A 16,660-nucleotide genomic window follows, 5' to 3' on the forward strand; every position below is an offset into this window, starting at 1 on the left:
CTGACACTGGTGGGGCCAGGGCAGTGGTGAGGGGCAGAGCAGAGGCGGGGTTTGCGGGCAGGGCTGCGGGCTGGGGTCTTCCCGGAGCCCCGTGTGAACCCATCTCCCTCCTTCTGCTCCCCCACTCCCAGACTGCCTCTTCAAGGTGTGTCCCATGAACCGCTACTCGGCCCAGAAGCAGTACTGGAAGGCCAAGCAGACCAAGCAGGACAAGGAGAAGATCGCTGACGTAGTGCTGCTGCAGAAGCTACAGGTCTGGGCATGCGGGTGCCCACTTGCCCGTGTGTCTCTCGAACCCGGGCACACGCACAGGGCTGCTGCTCATCAGAGCCGACAGGGCCCAGTGGCCGAGTCCCGAGGTTTGACCCATTCGGCCAGAGACTGGTGTGTGTCGCTGTGAAGGAGGTGGGGGGTCTGAGCCCGGCCAGAGGCCCACTCATCCGCCGCTCTGTGCCATTAGAGGCAGGCGTCTCCTCCTCCAGGCCGGTGCAGCCCTGTCCCAGGACCCGTGGCGCAGTGAGCTGTGGACTGCCTTCAGCGGGTCTTAGCTAGGCCTTCAGTGGGACATCACAGTGCAGTGAGAAACCCGGGCAACTGTACATGGAGTTACAGGGGTTTCTAGAGAAGTGGTTTCAGTGAACCTGATTTGAGAGCTAGTCTTAGCCTCTCCCCTCATTTTGTAGAGTTGGAGCCTGGGGCCCTTCGTGGGGACTAGGCCGTTGGGGCCATCCTACGAGTTGGCATGGGGCTTATCCCTGGTTCTCTGGCAGACGTTGTTGCATGGTGTGAGGGCCCGGTGGTGGCCCTCAGGCCTCTCAGTTCACATCCTGGGTAGTTCTCTCCCGACCGAGCTCAGGGCCCCCAGTCCAGTGGAAGCGAGTGGGAGGCTTAACTGGGGTCAGCAAGGTTGTAGCATGCTGCTGGGGCCTGGGGCCCCACCCGCTCCCACCACCAGGCCGGCCTTGCCTCCAGTATCCCCTTCCCCAGGAGGTGGGTGTGAAATGGGGAAAGAGAGGGCCCGCCCCACAGCTGTGAGCCGCGCTGGAAAGAGGGGGCTGGGTGTGGGCTGCTGAGCTCTGTTTTGCCGGAGACCATCTTCACCCCCGCTGGGGGCTGTCGTGAGCTTCTTCCCTGCTGCCGCTGCAGGCCCAGGCTGGGCTGTGGGTCTGGCAGGGGGTGGGGCATTCACGCGTGTGCAGATCCTCAGCGCCACATGTGCTCACACAGCCAGGCGCTGAGGTTTGTGCAAAGTCAGTTTGTGGTGCCTGGCACGGCGCCCCCTCAGCCACCCTCCCAGCAGCTCCAGGCCTGAGGCCCGGATAACGGGACTGAGGAGATGGAGGGGCAGAGGGACCGCTGCTTTAAGGAGAGCTGGTCTGATGGAGGAGAGAGCGCCCCCCAACACCAGCAGGACCCCCCACCCCCCCGCCCCCCAATCTGATGGAGGAGGCACAGTGTATCCTCAGGCAGTTTCCAGGCTAATGGGACAGAAGAGCCTACAAAGGCGTCCTTAATGGGAGGCAAGCAAATCCTGGAGGACCGGAGCTGGATCCTTCAGAGTTGGATCCTTCCCCGCCAGGGAAGGCTCCCTGGAGGCAGTGGGCTGGGCACGCACGGTGCTGGGGAGGGAGTGTTGCAGAGGAGTGAGGAGGAGGATGTGGTGCCCAGCACACCCGCGGGGCTGGGCCAGGGGCTCTGAGTCGGGGCCCCAGGACTCTGGTGTGACGGGGGAGGAGGCCCAGCCTTAGGTTATCTGCTGGGGGTGTTGGGGCTGTCGGGGGCTCAGGGGTCTGTTGGCTGGCCCCCACCAGAGTGAGGTGGTGGGAAGCGGGCAGAGAGGAGGGACCTAGGGCCCCGGGCTGCCTGCTGGGTTCCCAGGCGGCCCCTCTGCACTCTGAGCCTCATTCTCCCATAGCGGTGGGAGGAACAGGGCAGATGGCCCGGGGCGGGCGGGAGGGGGGGCCACTGGGTGCAGGGGCAGGGCCTGTGGGTGAGGGGGGTCGCGCCCCTCCAGGCCCAGGGCCCGCCCTCCAGCGCGGCGTGTGTCTGTGCAGCACGCGGCCCAGATGGAGCAGAAGCAGAACGACACGGAGAACAAGAGGGTGCACGGGGATGTCGTCAAGTACGGCAGCGTCATCCAGGTGCGGGGCGGGCGGGAGCGGGCTGAGGGCACCGCCTGGCCGGCCCGCGGGACGACTGCCCGCCGCCTCTGCGTGTGCACGGTGCTTGTGAGCCGTGTCCACGGGTGTGTGTGTGTTCAGCACGGGGGTCACAGCGCAGGGCCTGGAGCCCTGGGGGCCAGGCTCACGTCGTGCTTCTGTGGCCTGGGCGAGTTGCCTCCCTTCCCTGGACCTCTCTTTTCCCCATCTGACGATCAGGCCAGCGACAGTAAATACTCTTCTCCAGCTGTTACAGGGTTACGGGAGCTAATATGAGTACGCTGTCTAGAGCAGCGCTTTTTTGTGTGATCACCTGGGTGCCAGACTGGGTGTGGTGTGAGTGTGTGTGTGGTCGTGTTTGTGTCTTGTGTGTCCAAGGGTCCTGTGCACCCCCTGCTCTGATGGGCTGGCCTCCTGGGGTGACCTCACTCCCGCCCTGCCCCCCAGCTCCTGCACATGAAGAGTAACAAGTACCTGACCGTCAACAAGCGGCTGCCGGCCCTGCTGGAGAAGAACGCCATGAGGGTGACGCTGGACGCCACAGGCAACGAGGGCTCCTGGCTCTTCATCCAGCCCTTCTGGAAGCTGCGGAGCAACGGGGACAACGTGAGGATGGCCTAGGGGGAGGGACCTGCTGGAGGGCACAGGCCGCAGCTCCCGGGGACATTCTGCAGGGTCCTTGGCGGGGGGGCTGCACGAACCCAGGCCCGTTTCTCAGGGAGCAGAGTAACCAGAGAAAAGCCTGGGGACCCCGCCCTCTGCACCCTCACCCTGCTCCGTTGGTCCCCGTAGGTGGTTGTGGGGGACAAGGTGATCCTGAATCCCGTCAACGCCGGGCAGCCTCTGCACGCCAGCAATTACGAGCTCAGCGACAATGCCGGCTGCAAGGAGGTGAGTGGGGAAGGGGAGAGAGAGGTGGGCTGAGGTAGGTGCAGGAGGGCCTGCACCTGGCCAAACGTCTCTTGAGCAACAAAATCCAAAGAAACTATGAGATTAAGCGTAACAGCACGCATTCACAGTGGGGGCAGTTAGAAACAGTAGGATGCAAAAAGGCCAAAAACCAACGGCTATTTCTGAGATACTGGGAGCGAAAGCCAGGTACTGGGCGTGATTGCTGCACAGGGCACCAGTGAGGGGGCGGCAGGCCGCCTAAGCCACGCCTCTGGCCCAGCCCATGGATCCACCCCCACTCTCACCCTTTATAAGACGAGCTAGCAGGGCATCTGGGGCTTGTTTTTGCTCCCTAGGGCTGCAGCATGAATCCTGCTAAAGCCTTGTCTGAACTGGTTGTCTGGCCTCTTATTAATTTCTGTAGATTAGAGAGTCCGGGGAGCCTAGTTGGTAGTCTCGTTGGGCTGACGCTGCAGTGGAGGAGTGTCTACACATTCCCTCCCCACAGGGTTGCTCCCTCTGGTCCTGTCTACCGCTGGAGGGCCTGGGTGGGCCTCCCTGACCCCCTTCCTGTCTCCCAGCGTCTGCCCACATTCTCCAGCCCACAGGGCAGCTGCCCCAGGGCAGCTGGGCTGGGGTCTGGGGGCCCTGGCTAGGGGCAGACACCCCCTCCCTATGCTCATTAATGGGCGCTGGGCTGGTCTCCCCTCACCTGCTCTGGGCCTTAAGCCCTGCCTACTCCGGGGGGCTGGGGGCCTGCCCAGCCTCATGGGTCTCTGCGTGCTTCCCCAGGTCAACTCTGTGAACTGCAACACCAGCTGGAAGATCAACCTGTTCATGCAGTTCCGAGACCACCTGGAGGAGGTGCTAAAAGGGGTAAGAACTGGGAACACCCCTTCCCCTGCCGTCCCGCCCATTCCCGGCTCCCCGCCCCCCTGCATCCACCTGCCGGGCACCCGGCTCTGCTCCCTGTCCGGCCCCTGCCCCATGCACCCTCTTCTCTGGCTCCCCACCCCTCCCAGCCCCCCCACCCCGCAGGGCCGTCCCCAGCCGCCCCGGCTGGCCTCTTCTCCATCCCTGGGCTTGAAACCCCTGCTCCATCCGCTCCCAGTCTTGGCTGAGCTCACTTTGTTTTCTGGGAAGGGGCCGTGGGCGCAATCCTCTGAGCGCTCTCTCCCCTCACCCATGCCTCTCCACAGTTCAAGCCAGGCCCCCTACCCTCCGCCCCATGCCCTCTCCGGCAAGGACGCCAGGCTGCCCGGTCAGGGCCTGTGCCTGCCATGGCAGGCGCTTGAACACACCGGGTTTCCCCTGCCCGTGGCCGCCCTCTGCGGGCGTGGGCGGGGGCTCCATGTGCCTGCTGGCTCTGGAAGGCGTCTGAGATGGGGGGCTCATCTGCCGGGAGGGTCTCCGGCCACCCTGAGCCCACGGCCCGCCTGCAGGGAGACGTGGTGCGGCTGTTCCACGCGGAGCAGGAGAAGTTCCTGACGTGTGACGAGTACAGGGGCAAGCTGCAGGTGTTCCTTCGCACCACGCTGCGCCAGTCCGCCACGTCGGCCACCAGCTCCAACGCCCTCTGGGAGGTGGAGGTCAGAGCCCCGCTTCCGGCCCTGGGCTCCCCACCCCTGCCGGGTAGGAGGTCACCCCCCCACACACGCAAACACAGCATCTGTCTCCTCTGAGCCCCTCCGTAGCCAATAGGCCAGAGAGGATCGCAGAGCTACCCTCCCAGAGCCCTCTGGGCCTGCAGTGTTCCTCCCACGCGTTTCTTCCTGCCCCACCCAGGTGGTCCACCACGACCCGTGCCGTGGAGGAGCTGGCCACTGGAACGGCCTCTACCGCTTCAAGCACCTGGCCACCGGCAACTACCTGGCTGCTGAGGTGGGTGGGGAGGCAGAGGGCATCCTGGGAGCCCCAGCCTGGCAAGCACGAGCATGTGTGCCTGGCACACGCCTGCACGCAGACTCACATGTCTGTGGACCCTGGTGTATTTGTGCTTATTTATCTATTTAACCCGTATTTGTAGTCATGCTCGGGTGATGATAAGTCTCACGGGTATGATGATGTTTCTGCTCTGTGCTAGCAGCTGTTCTAGGCCCTGGGGCTACAGCAGTGAGCTCGACTCCCAGCCCTGGTGGAACTTAGCATTGCACATCTGTCTTTGTCCATGACGCACAGGCTTGTGTGTGTCGGGATGTGTATGTGTGTGTGGGTGTGTCCGTCCGTCCAACTGTGGGTCTGGGGAGGGCAGTGATCTTGTGGGTGTGTCCTCCAGGGCTGGCATGAGTCCTGGGGCCGGGCTGGGCACCCCTGGAGGGTAGGGGCTGCCTGTCCCAACCCAGGGTCGTTTTGGAGCGGGAATCATGTGGATAGCTCCCCATCTTGAATCTCTGAGCAGGAGAACCCCAGTTACAAGGGTGACGCCTCTGATCCCAAGGCAGCCAGCACGGTGAGTACCGGGGACAGTTTGGGGGCCTGGGAAGGGTGAGCGTGTGCAGCTCCGGGGTGGGGGAGGCCACGAGACCCTGGGAAGCGGGCTGGAGGGAGAAGGCCTCTCGGGTGGGATCCTGAGTGGTTTCGGGGGGCCCGAGAGGAGGGAAGAGCTCCTGCCTGAGTCAGGGTGCCCACCCCCAGGGCGTGCAGGGCCGCTCAGGTCGCCGGAACGTTGGGGAGAAGATCAAGTACCGCCTGGTGGCTGTGCCCCACGGCAGCGACATCGCTTCCCTCTTCGAGCTGGACCCCACCACGCTGCAGAAGACCGACTCCTTCGTGCCCCGGTGGGTGGGCGCTGTGGGCCTGGGGTTGGGGGGGTTGCCTGGGCTGGTATCCGGACCCCCAGTACCCCCTGCTCCTCTGTCCTTCCTTCCATGACCCATCCCTCTGGAGATCCAGAGGCATCGCCGAACTCGGCATGTGCTGGGCCGTGGGCCCTGCACCCTGGGTGCCCCCTTCTCTCCAGTGTTCTTTACAGCCAGTTGGCCTGGGGCTCAGGACACACTGGGTGCAGGGGATGGACTCCCTAACCTTTAAGGCCTTCCAACCTGGAGAGTTTAGGATGGAACATCAGGAAGCTTCCTGGGTGCCAGTCAGGCTTTAACATTGATCCCAGGCAGCTGACTCGGTCACTTGGCCTCGACATCCTCACCTGTGTAGTGGGATTATCGAGTTACCCATCAAAGGGCTGATGGGAGGATTACCTAATCCCTTATCTGCATCTTGAGGCCAGATGTACTTGGAGGTTCAGATTGTTTTTCATTTCTGAAAGGTAGTTGTGTTTCACAATGAAAGACATGACTATTTCTGACGTGAGACGCAGGCATGTTGACACTGAACGGGATAAATAGTGTAAATAACCTCATTTGTCCAAATGAATTTGGGTCCCGAGCTTGCATGCACGCCTGGGCTCTCGGAGCGCGTGGGGTCTGGGGAGAGTGGGCGAGGTGTGAGGGCGTGGGAACTCACAGCAGTTAGCGCATGGCCTGGGGTTTCTCTCCTCTGGCTCCTCACCTGGGGGGGACAGGAACCCCTGGCCCACGGCCACTGGCTGTGGAGGCAGGAGGAAGATGCAGGGCTGCGGGGGTTAGAGCCGGCAGATGGCTGGGAGGTGCTGCGACGTGCTCTCTGTGCTCGGCCCCGACCCGCCCGCAGGAACTCTTACGTCCGGCTGCGGCACCTCTGCACCAACACATGGATCCAGAGTACCAACGTGCCCATCGACGTCGAGGAGGAGCGGCCCATCCGACTCATGGTGTGGGCCCTGAGGACTGGGGGCTGGGCTGGGGCCCACGTTGGTCCCTGGAGGCCCTGCTGACCTGTGTCCCTGCAGCTGGGCACCTGCCCCACCAAGGAGGACAAGGAGGCCTTCGCCATCGTGTCGGTTCCTGTGTCCGAGATCCGAGACCTGGACTTCGCCAACGACGCCAGCTCCATGCTGGCCAGCGCCGTGGAGAAGCTGCACGAGGGCTTCATCAGCCAGAATGACCGCAGGTGGGCCGCAGGGGCAGGGTTCCAGGGGCTCCCTGAGAGCCTTTGTCCTCCTGGGGTCGGTGTCTCGTGGACGAAGGCGTCAAAGCAGAAGCCGGACAGGCTAACGGGGTGACAGGCGGGGACTAGTCCCTGCCGAGCCCTGGCTGACTTTGGGCCCCAGGCTCACCGCTCGCATACTCCAAGAACTGGCTCTGTGATGGAGTCATCATTACCCCTGTTTCACTCATGATGGGATTGAGGCGCAGAGAGGTTTGGAGACTTGTCCGTGGTCACACAGCTAGTAAGTGGAAGGCAGGATGGAAATGCAGAGAGAGCCCTTCACATCAGACACCCCACGTGTGCCCTACTGGTTTTTGTCCAGGTCGGAGTATCCTGGGATTCTCTGTCTAGAGGGCACTTTGGAATCCAGGGTGGATGGGGGCAGGGGTGTATGTGGAGAGCAGCTCAGGGTGAGGCTGGGAGAGAAGTGGAAGGCAGGTGTCAGGCTGTGTGCTATGACAGCAGGGCTGGCTGTGGCGAAGGGCTGGTTGCCGCTGGGGGCAGGTGAGGGGGTCCTCGGGGTGCCCAGGGTCAGCCCTTCACACTCCTCACCTGGCATCCCTTTGTGAAGGTTTGTTATCCAGCTGCTGGAGGACCTGGTGTTTTTCGTCAGTGATGTCCCCAACAATGGGCAGAACGTGCTGGACATCATGGTCACCAAGCCCAACCGCGAGCGGCAGAAGCTGATGCGAGAGCAGAATATCCTCAAACAGGTGGCCGCGCACACCTGGGGCTGGGCGGGCCTCGGGGCGGGCCCGTGGCCAGCGAGCAGGACGTCTTCTGTTTTTTTTTTTAGTATATATATGTGTTCTCTTTATTTTTGGCTGTGCTGGGTCTTTGTTGCTGCTCCTGGGCTGTCTCTGGCTTCTCCTTGGGGTGGCTTCCCTTGGTGCGGAGCACGGGCTCCAGGGCGTACGAGCTGCTGCCGATGTGGCTCCCGGCGTCTAGAGCACAGGCTCAGTAGCTGTGGCTCACGGGCTTAGATGCCCCATGGCATGTGGGGTCTTCCAAATCAGGATCGAACCCGTGTCTCCTCCATTGGCAGACGGATTTTTTTATTGCCGAGCCATGAGGGAAGGCTCACCTTTTTGACATGAGCTTGCCTTTTCACCTCTCCAGCTGAGCTGTGATCTCCCTGCTGTTTTCTCATCACTTCTTTAAACATTTTTTAAAAATTATTTTTTTAAAAATCTGAGATGCGGTTGGTCTCATCACCTCTTAAAATAAGTACTTCCTGCACTGTTACTGTGTGCCAGGCTCCGTCCTTAGTGCCCGTCACCTCATTTAATCCTCCCGACCCAGGGGAAGTCTCATTAATTATTATCCTCATTTCACCCTCGAGGCATGCAGAGGTTGGAGTCACTTGACCGAGTCCACAGCTTGGAAGCAGTAGGGCTAGGATTTTCATGCAGATGTCAGAGTGAGAACTTGTGCTTTAAACAATTTTTTTCCCCCAAATTTTTATTATGAAAAATTTCAAATGTTGAGCAAGTATTGAAAGAAGAGTACAGTGAACACGCACTCGTTACCATTTTGCCAGTCTGGCTTTCTGTAACTCTCCATCTCCACATCGCCCCTGTGTCCACGCATCTCAAAGGAGGGTGCACCTCACCTCTAAACGCTTCAGTCTGCATCTCCTAAGGGAAAAAGCATCGTTCTCTGTAAGCAGTCTCCTGACCACACCTAAGGAAGCTAGCGACAACACCCCATCCAGACCAGCGTTCTGGGCCTTTCCCCAAATGCCTGCTTAAAGCTCGTTTTTTTGGGGGGAATCAGGATCCAACTAAGGATTTCTCATCCCGTGTGATTCCGGCTCTTTGCTTGCCGTTCTATGACAGTTCTTCACCCAAACCCAGTCCCCGAGTTAAACTTGTGTTTGGATAGGGCAGGCCTGCATCTGCCCCTTTAAACTCTGGCCACTCTGCTTTGGCCTGCCTTTTCTCTTAGCCTCAGACCCCTGAGCTGCAGCCACCCTCAGCTCTCCCCGCAGAGGCTGAGCCAGGCCTGGGACCTGAGTTGAGACTGGGATTCGTGGTGGGGAGGGGCCAGCCGAGGCCAGTGTCCTGAGGACTCCAGCCAGGAGAGGGGAGCGGGTGAGGGGTGGGCTGGGGCCATGTGCAGCTGAGAACCAGCTGGGGGTTAATGTCAGGGTGGCCTGAGGCAGGGTCAGCGTGAGGCTGAGGGTAATGAGGGTTTCGGGCAGATGTGGGGCGTCTTCCTGACTCTCCGTGCTCTCCAGATCTTCGGCATTCTGAAGGCCCCCTTCCGCGATAAGGGGGGCGAGGGCCCCCTGGTGCGGCTGGAGGAGCTGTCGGACCAGAAGAACGCGCCCTACCAGCACATGTTCCGCCTGTGCTACCGCGTGCTGCGCCATTCGCAGGAGGACTACCGCAAGAACCAGGTGGGTGCCGCCCGGCCTGCTGCCCCTGCCCGCCGGCCGGCTCCCGCTCTCCTTCACCCCGCCCTCCTTCACCCCGCCGTGCTCCCCAGGGCGCACCCTGCACGTGCTCCCCAAGGCGTACCCCGCTGTGCTCCCCAAGGCGCACCCCGCTGTGCTCCCCAAGGCGCACCCCCGCCGTGCCAGGCGCTGTCTCAAGGGGATCGGACTGCAGGCCGGTCCTCACGGCACACAGCCTGGCTCTGTCCTTTGAGGGACCTCACACTGGGTTTAATGTTCCACGATGGCTGTCTTGAGAGTCTTAATGTTTGAATAAGAATCCTGCTATTTCTTTTCTTAAAAAAAAAAAAAAAAATTACCTCTAGTTGAATTCACTGAAGTAGAGTTGATTTATAATGTTTTTAATTACTGTCATACATCTGTGTTTCAGTTATAGCTATGTTCCTTTTTAAACTATTCTTTTCTACTATGCTTTGTCATAGGGTATTGAACGGAGTTCTCTGTGCTGTCCATTAGGATCTTACTGTTAATGCATTCTATGTACGCAAGCTCACATCCGCTAACCCCAGCATCCCCCCTCCCTCCCCCAGCCCCTCCCCTCCCCCGGCACCCAGCAGCCTGTTCTCCGTGAGCCTGTTTGTTTCATGGATGAGTTCATTTGTGTCATAGTTTAGATTCCACATATAAGTAATATCATATGGTGTTTATCTTTCTCCTCTTAATTTCCCTTAGTATGATAATTTCTGTTGCTCTAAATGGTGGTATTATTATTATTTTTTAATGGCTGAATAGTATTCCACGGTGGGGTTTCCCTGGTGGCTCAGTGGTAAAGAATCTGCCTGCCAGTGCAGGAGACACGGGTCTGATCCGTGGGTTTGGAGAAGAAGATGGCAACCCACTCCAGTGTTCTTGCCTGGAGAATCCCAGGGACGGGGGAGCCTGGTGGGCTGCTGTCTATGGGGTCGCACAGAGTCGGACACGACTGAAGCGACTTGGCGGCGGCGGTGGCGGCAGCGTGTCTTGGCTGTTGTAAATAAGTGCTGCTGTGAACACAGGGGTGAATGTATCTTTTTTAGTTATAGTTTTGTCTGAATATGTGCCCAGGGGTAGGATTCTTGGATCATATGGTAATTCTATTTTAGTTTTCCTAAGAACTTCTGTGCTATTTTCCATAGTGGCTGCACCACCTACATTCCCACTTACAATGTGGCAGAGTCCGCTTTCTCCCATACCCTCTCCAGCATCTGTTGTTTGTAGACTTTTTAATGATGGCCATTCTGACTGGTGTGAGGAGGTACCTCATTGTATTAATAGTTTTGATTTGCATTTCTCTAATGATTAGTGATATTGGGCACCTTTTCATGTACCTATTGGTCATTTGTATTTCTTTAGAGAGTTGTCTGTTTAGGTAGGTCTGTCCGTTTTTTGATCGGGTTCGTTTTTTGTTGTTGAGTTGTGTAAGCTATTTGTATATTTTGGAAGTTAAGCCCTTGTCAGGTACATCGTTTACAAATGTTTTCTCCCATTCTGTAGGTTGTCTTTTCATTTTGCTTATGATTTCCTTTGCTGTGCAAAAGTTTGTAAGTCTGATTAGGTCCCGTTTGTTTGTTTTTGTTTTCATTTTTATTGCCTTTGGAGACTGACTTAAGAAAACACTGGTACAGTTTGTCAGAGAATGTTTTGCCTGTGATCTCTTCTAGGAATTTTATGGTGTTGTATCTTAAAGTTTTAAAGCCATTTTAAGCTTATTTTTGGTGAGATGGTGTGTTCTAAGGTCATTGATTTACATATGGCTGTCCAGCTTTCCCAATGACACTTGCTGAAGAGACTTTCTGTTGTATATTCTGCCTCCTTTGTTGAATATTAATTGACCATAGGTGTGTGGGTTTGTTTCTGGGAAGAGTCTACTATCTCATTTTCACCGGGCCCCACCAGTCATGTAGTTGGTCTGCTAACAAACAGGGTCCCTCCGTTGTGGGGGTTTCACTCTGGCACGGAGCTAGATGGGAGCTAAATATCTATGGTACATGAACCCACCCTCGGCCTGGGGCTGGTGTCCTCTCCTAGACCCCTTAGCTTCCTAGGGTCTGGGGGCCCGGGAGGCAGCGTCCTGGAGCAGAGCGGGCTGCCTGTGGCGCTTAACCTGGCTGCCCCTAGGAGCACATCGCCAAGCAGTTCGGGATGATGCAGTCCCAGATTGGCTATGACATCCTGGCTGAAGACACCATCACCGCCCTGCTGCGCAACAACCGCAAGCTCCTGGAGAAGCACATCACCAGAACAGAGGTGGAGACCTTTGTCAGCCTGGTGCGGGAGAGCCGGGAGCCCAGGTGGGCCCCTCGCCGCCCCAGCCCACCACCCCTCCCTGCTCCCAGCACTGCCTGGGGAAGAGAGCCGCTGACGCTGGCTGTTAAGTCTTGAAATGAATCCTTTTGCACTTGTTGGTAAACTGCCCCCTCTCTGAGGCCCTGGTCCCCCCAGCCCCTCACTGAGTCCCCTCCCAAATTTGGCCCAGTTTAACAGTAAGAATGTTGACTCCGGTACAGTAGGAGGCCCCCAGGACCTTTTCCAGCAGGCGAGTCAGTGCCCACAGTGAAGCAGTTGAATAGTTTGAATATTGCTCCTCCCCTGGGCGTCCTTTTCTCTGCCCCTCAGCAGTTAGCCCCAGGGTGATGCCCGCGGGCTGTCCCTCTGCCGGGGGAGTCCACAGCCCCAGCTCTGAGCTCTGGGAAGGGAGGAGGAGCAGTAAACTGCAGGCACCGGGGAGCTGGTGCTGCCAGCTGGGGAGGCGGAGGGGGCAGGGCTTTGCCCCTCCAGGGGCCCGCCTCTGAGCCCCTCCCTGCTGTCACCCCAGGTTCCTGGACTACCTGTCTGACCTGTGTGTGTCCAATCACATCGCCATCCCCGTCACCCAGGAGCTCATCTGCAAGTGTGTGCTGGACCCCAAGAACAGCGACATTCTCATCCAGACCGAGTGAGCTGGCTGCACCGTCTCCTGCCCGCGATTCAGTCTTCCCAGGGCTCCCCCTGCCCGGCTCCCCGGCCGCCTTAGAGCTGGGGCGCTGGTCGGCTTCAGGCTGGAACAGGCGCCCTGCTCTCTGCAGACAACCCAGAGCCTGCTGTGTGCCCAGCTCAGTGCCTGGCACGGTGTGGGGGAGGGCGGGGCCACAGAGGAGAGGGAGCCAAGGCCCCGGCCTTCCCGAAGCTCGTGGTCTGTCTGGGGTCCTGAGCTGGAGGTCGTTCCCGCAGGGGAGGCCGCCTGGGAGCTGGCCGGCCCTCAGCCCAGCTCCGGGAGGGGAGGCCGGTGTGGCTGCGGTGCTTGAGCGGGAGGGCTCCGGGCCCCGCTCCGATTGATGGTGCCGCGCGTCCACAGGCTTCGGCCCGTGAAGGAGATGGCGCAGTCCCACGAGTACCTGAGCATCGAGTACTCAGAAGAGGAAGTGTGGCTCACGTGGACTGACAAGAACAACGAGCACCATGAGAAGAGCGTCCGGCAGCTGGCTCAGGAGGCGCGGGCCGGCAACGCCCACGATGAGAACGTGCTCAGCTATTACAGGTGCCCGGGGTCCCCCCAGCCGGCTCGGTCGGGCCCTGCCCTGGACGAGCCCCAGTGGCTTCTGCGGGTGCTCCTGCCTTCTCCTCCACCCGTGAGGCCAAATCAGCGTGACTGAGCGGCCCGAGGAGCCCTTGTTGGCCTGAGGACAGGCTCAGCACAGTGGCCTGAAAGAGACCCACAGCCCTTTCCCAACATCCACATTTTAAAAATAAGAACACTAGGTAACACTCATCAGATGCTCACTGTGTCCCCAGCACTGGTCAGAACACTTCACCCGATCACTCAGTTCAGCCTCACAACAACCCTGAGAGGCAGGGCCCGTCATTACCCACATTGTAAAGTTAGGGGGACAGGTGTGCATGTGTGCTAAGTCACTTTCAGACGTGTCTGACTCTGTGACCCTATAGCCCACCAGGCCCCTCTGTCCATCGGATTCTCCAGGCAGGAGTACTGGAGTGGGTTGCCATGTCCTTCTCCAGGGGGTCTTCCCTACCCAGGGATTGAACCCTCGTCCCTTTATAACTCTTGCATTGGCAAATGGGTTCTTTACCATTAGTGCCCAGGCGTGTGCTAGAAGCCCTTGAGAGCCCACTTGCCACGTCCTCACCGTCCTCCTTGCCCTGTAGGTACCAGCTGAAGCTCTTCGCCCGCATGTGCCTGGACCGGCAGTACCTGGCCATCGACGAGATCTCCCAGCAGCTGGGCGTCGACCTCATCTTCCTGTGCATGGCGGACGAGATGCTGCCCTTTGACCTGCGTGCCTCCTTCTGCCACCTGATGCTCCACGTGCACGTGGACCGCGACCCCCAGGAGCTGGTCACGCCTGTCAAGTTCGCCCGCCTCTGGACTGAGATCCCCACGGCCATCACCATCAAGGAGTGAGCTGGGTGGAGGAGGGCGGGCAGGGCCCGGCTGGAGTGGGCAGACCCCAGGGACCCTCATGCCTGGCCACCTCCACCTCCTCCAGCTACGATTCCAACCTCAACGCCTCCCGAGACGACAAGAAGAACAAGTTTGCCAGCACCATGGAGTTCGTGGAGGACTACCTCAACAACGTGGTCAGCGAGGCCGTGCCCTTCGCCAACGAGGAGAAGAACAAGCTCACCTTTGAGGTGGGCTGGGGCTCGCGGGATGCTGGCGTGGTCCCCCCTGGGGTGGGCGGTGCGATCCTTAACATAACTTCTCTCAGGGTTCTTGTCAGGGCGGGGAGACCGTGTAGACCGCTGGGACTCCCCGGGAGGGAGGCTTCTGTCATCAGCGCAGGGCTGGGTCGCAGGCAGGAGCCCCTAGCCCCTGCTTCCTGCATTTCTGCCCGGTCCTCCCCACAGTAACCTCCTCTGCAGGCAGGTCTTCCTTGGTAACTCTTTGGGGTCAGGCGGCGCTGATCTGGAACCCTTAGCTCCGTGTCATCCCAGCCCTGACAGGACCCTCGGTTATACCGGCTGAGCCCTGCTTGCCCGAGCAGGCCCCGCCCCCAGGAGGCCACGCCCCTTGCGAGGTCCCACCAATCACTGCTTTGGGCTCACGCAGGCCTTGGGCTCACGCGGGCCTCGGTCCCGCCCCCTCTCCGCAGGTGGTCAGCCTGGCGCACAACCTCATCTATTTCGGCTTCTACAGCTTCAGCGAGCTGCTGCGGCTCACTCGCACTCTGCTGGGCATCATCGACTGCGTGCAGGCCTACGAAGACCCAGGCGGTGAGGCCTCGCTCCCCTGCGCTCAGCGGCCCCCCCTGAGCAACGGAAGCCCTTTCCCATTCACCTTCCTGGGCATCCTGCCTCCTGGCTCTGCTGCCAGGGGGCGTCTTGGCTCCCTGTCTCCTCCAGCCTTGGCTGGGCCAGAGAGACCCCTCCTCTGAGCAAGCGCTGTGGGGTCTGGGCGAGTTGCCTTCCAACATTCTGGTCTTGAGGGAGATAATAAGGCCCTGCCTGGGGAGCTCCGGGTCAGATGGGGAGACGCACCCTGTTATCCAGGAACAGCCATCTGAGAGGAGACACAGCCTTGCTGTCAGGGGGACATAAACTCATCTAAACAAAAAGTGCGTGGAGACTGAGCCCAGGCTTTAGCGCTGTCCACACATTGTCCCTTGATCCCTCGTGCTCTGTAACAGCTCTTGTGATTTTCCACCGGAGGATTCTCACTGATCTCCCCACACGATTCACCTTTGCTCAGCCCTCCCTCCTTTTCGCAGATTTGGGATAGCTTACCTCCTCCAGGAAGTCTTCCTAGGTTACCCCTGCCCCTGCCTTAGGGTGGCTTTGCCCTGCAGATGACAGAGACAGAGGTAGACCAAGTGCCCCTGTCATGCACCCTCCGTGACCCCGTTCCTGCTCCCCGCCCCACAGGCAAGAATGTGCGGCGGTCCATCCAGGGTGTGGGGCACATGATGTCCACCATGGTGCTGAACCGCAAGCAGTCTGTCTTTGGTGGCCCCAGCTTGCCTGCTGGTGCTGGGGCCCCTGAGCCGTTGGACAGGAGCAAGTTCGAGGAGAATGAGGACATTGTGGTGATGGAGACCAAGCTGAAGATCCTGGAAATACTGCAGGTGGCAGGGCCAGGAGTGTGGTGGGGCGTGTTGGGAAGAGGCTGGGGGGCGGGGAGCAGGTCCGGGTGGGTTGGTGAGGTGAGCCCCTCAGAGCACAGCATCTCGTGCTGGGAGGCTCCACACGGAGCCGTTTAGCCCAGTGATTCTCAAAGTGTGGTCTGCTGGCTGGCAGCATCAGCCTCACCTGGGGACTTAGAAGTGCAGGTTCTTGGGCCCTGCCCGAGATTTATGGATGAGAGATGCCGGAGGCCGGGCCCGCAGTCTGTGTGGTGAGAGGCCCTCCTGGTGGTCCTGGTATGCACCGAGGTCTGGCTGTGTCCCCTCTTCATACAGACAGGGAAAGGGAAGTGGGGAAAGAACTTTCCTGCAGTCACACAGACTTTGAGGCAGAGCTAGAGGTTTGAGAGACCATTTCCTGGTGGGGTGGACACAGTCAGCCTTCTTCTTGGTCTGAGGCCCCCAGCAGCACTTGGGGAAGGGGCTGACGGGTCCTGAGGAGGGAGAAGGACCCTTGCTTTTGCTGTGCTGCCACCAGGGGGTGGGAAGGGTGATGTGCCCTTCCTGGGGACCCCGTCTGGGCAGGGTCTGCTTAGGAGAGTCAGAAAAGGGGGCCTCTGACTCGTTTCGGGGGCTGGGGGCTATCAGATCTGAGTCCTGGGCGTGGCCTGAGGCTCTGTGCCCCTCGACACGGAGGACAGAGGCAGCAGAGGAGCCTGAAACTTGTGTCGTCAGCCCACCCTGCAGTGGCCTCCCCTGCTCCCCTACATTCCTTGGCTCCTGGGAAGCCCAGGGTCTGTCTGACACAGTGGGGTGGGAGGACCGCAGTCCTCTGGATCTGGGGAGCGTCCTTCCTGTCCCTGTCCACGTCCAGCCTGGGAAGGAGTGCCTGAGTGGGCCGGGATGGGGGGTGTCTGCCTTGTTCTGAGAGGAGGTACCACCCCCACCAGTGGGGCAGGAGCCGGGGACAGGTGCCCTGGACCTCCCTGGGAGGAGGAGTCTTTATATGTTTTAGTGAAGTATAGTTGATTTATAATGTTATTAATTCCTGCTGTGCAGCAAAATGATTCCGTTATATGTACATATATACA

General features: G+C 59.6%; 1 protein-coding gene across 1 annotated transcript in view; it reads left to right on the top strand.

The window, feature by feature from the left end:
• Window positions 1–16,660, top strand: part of ITPR3 (inositol 1,4,5-trisphosphate receptor type 3) — a 67,256-nt gene that overhangs the window by 26,626 nt on the left and 23,970 nt on the right. Inside the window, exons 3-22 of the mRNA XM_069564127.1 lie at window positions 132–253; window positions 2,055–2,141; window positions 2,607–2,765; window positions 2,952–3,050; window positions 3,843–3,926; window positions 4,493–4,639; window positions 4,836–4,931; window positions 5,449–5,499; window positions 5,685–5,827; window positions 6,699–6,798; window positions 6,877–7,037; window positions 7,648–7,789; window positions 9,316–9,477; window positions 11,632–11,804; window positions 12,329–12,448; window positions 12,848–13,030; window positions 13,657–13,908; window positions 13,998–14,142; window positions 14,604–14,724; window positions 15,373–15,572. Coding sequence (XP_069420228.1) covers window positions 132–253; window positions 2,055–2,141; window positions 2,607–2,765; window positions 2,952–3,050; window positions 3,843–3,926; window positions 4,493–4,639; window positions 4,836–4,931; window positions 5,449–5,499; window positions 5,685–5,827; window positions 6,699–6,798; window positions 6,877–7,037; window positions 7,648–7,789; window positions 9,316–9,477; window positions 11,632–11,804; window positions 12,329–12,448; window positions 12,848–13,030; window positions 13,657–13,908; window positions 13,998–14,142; window positions 14,604–14,724; window positions 15,373–15,572 — 2,747 coding nt within the window. The remainder of the gene's footprint in view (window positions 1–131; window positions 254–2,054; window positions 2,142–2,606; window positions 2,766–2,951; window positions 3,051–3,842; window positions 3,927–4,492; window positions 4,640–4,835; window positions 4,932–5,448; window positions 5,500–5,684; window positions 5,828–6,698; window positions 6,799–6,876; window positions 7,038–7,647; window positions 7,790–9,315; window positions 9,478–11,631; window positions 11,805–12,328; window positions 12,449–12,847; window positions 13,031–13,656; window positions 13,909–13,997; window positions 14,143–14,603; window positions 14,725–15,372; window positions 15,573–16,660) is intronic.

Source organism: Ovis canadensis, chromosome 20 (assembly GCF_042477335.2).
Source record: "Ovis canadensis isolate MfBH-ARS-UI-01 breed Bighorn chromosome 20, ARS-UI_OviCan_v2, whole genome shotgun sequence".
Taxonomy (NCBI): domain Eukaryota; kingdom Metazoa; phylum Chordata; class Mammalia; order Artiodactyla; family Bovidae; genus Ovis; species Ovis canadensis.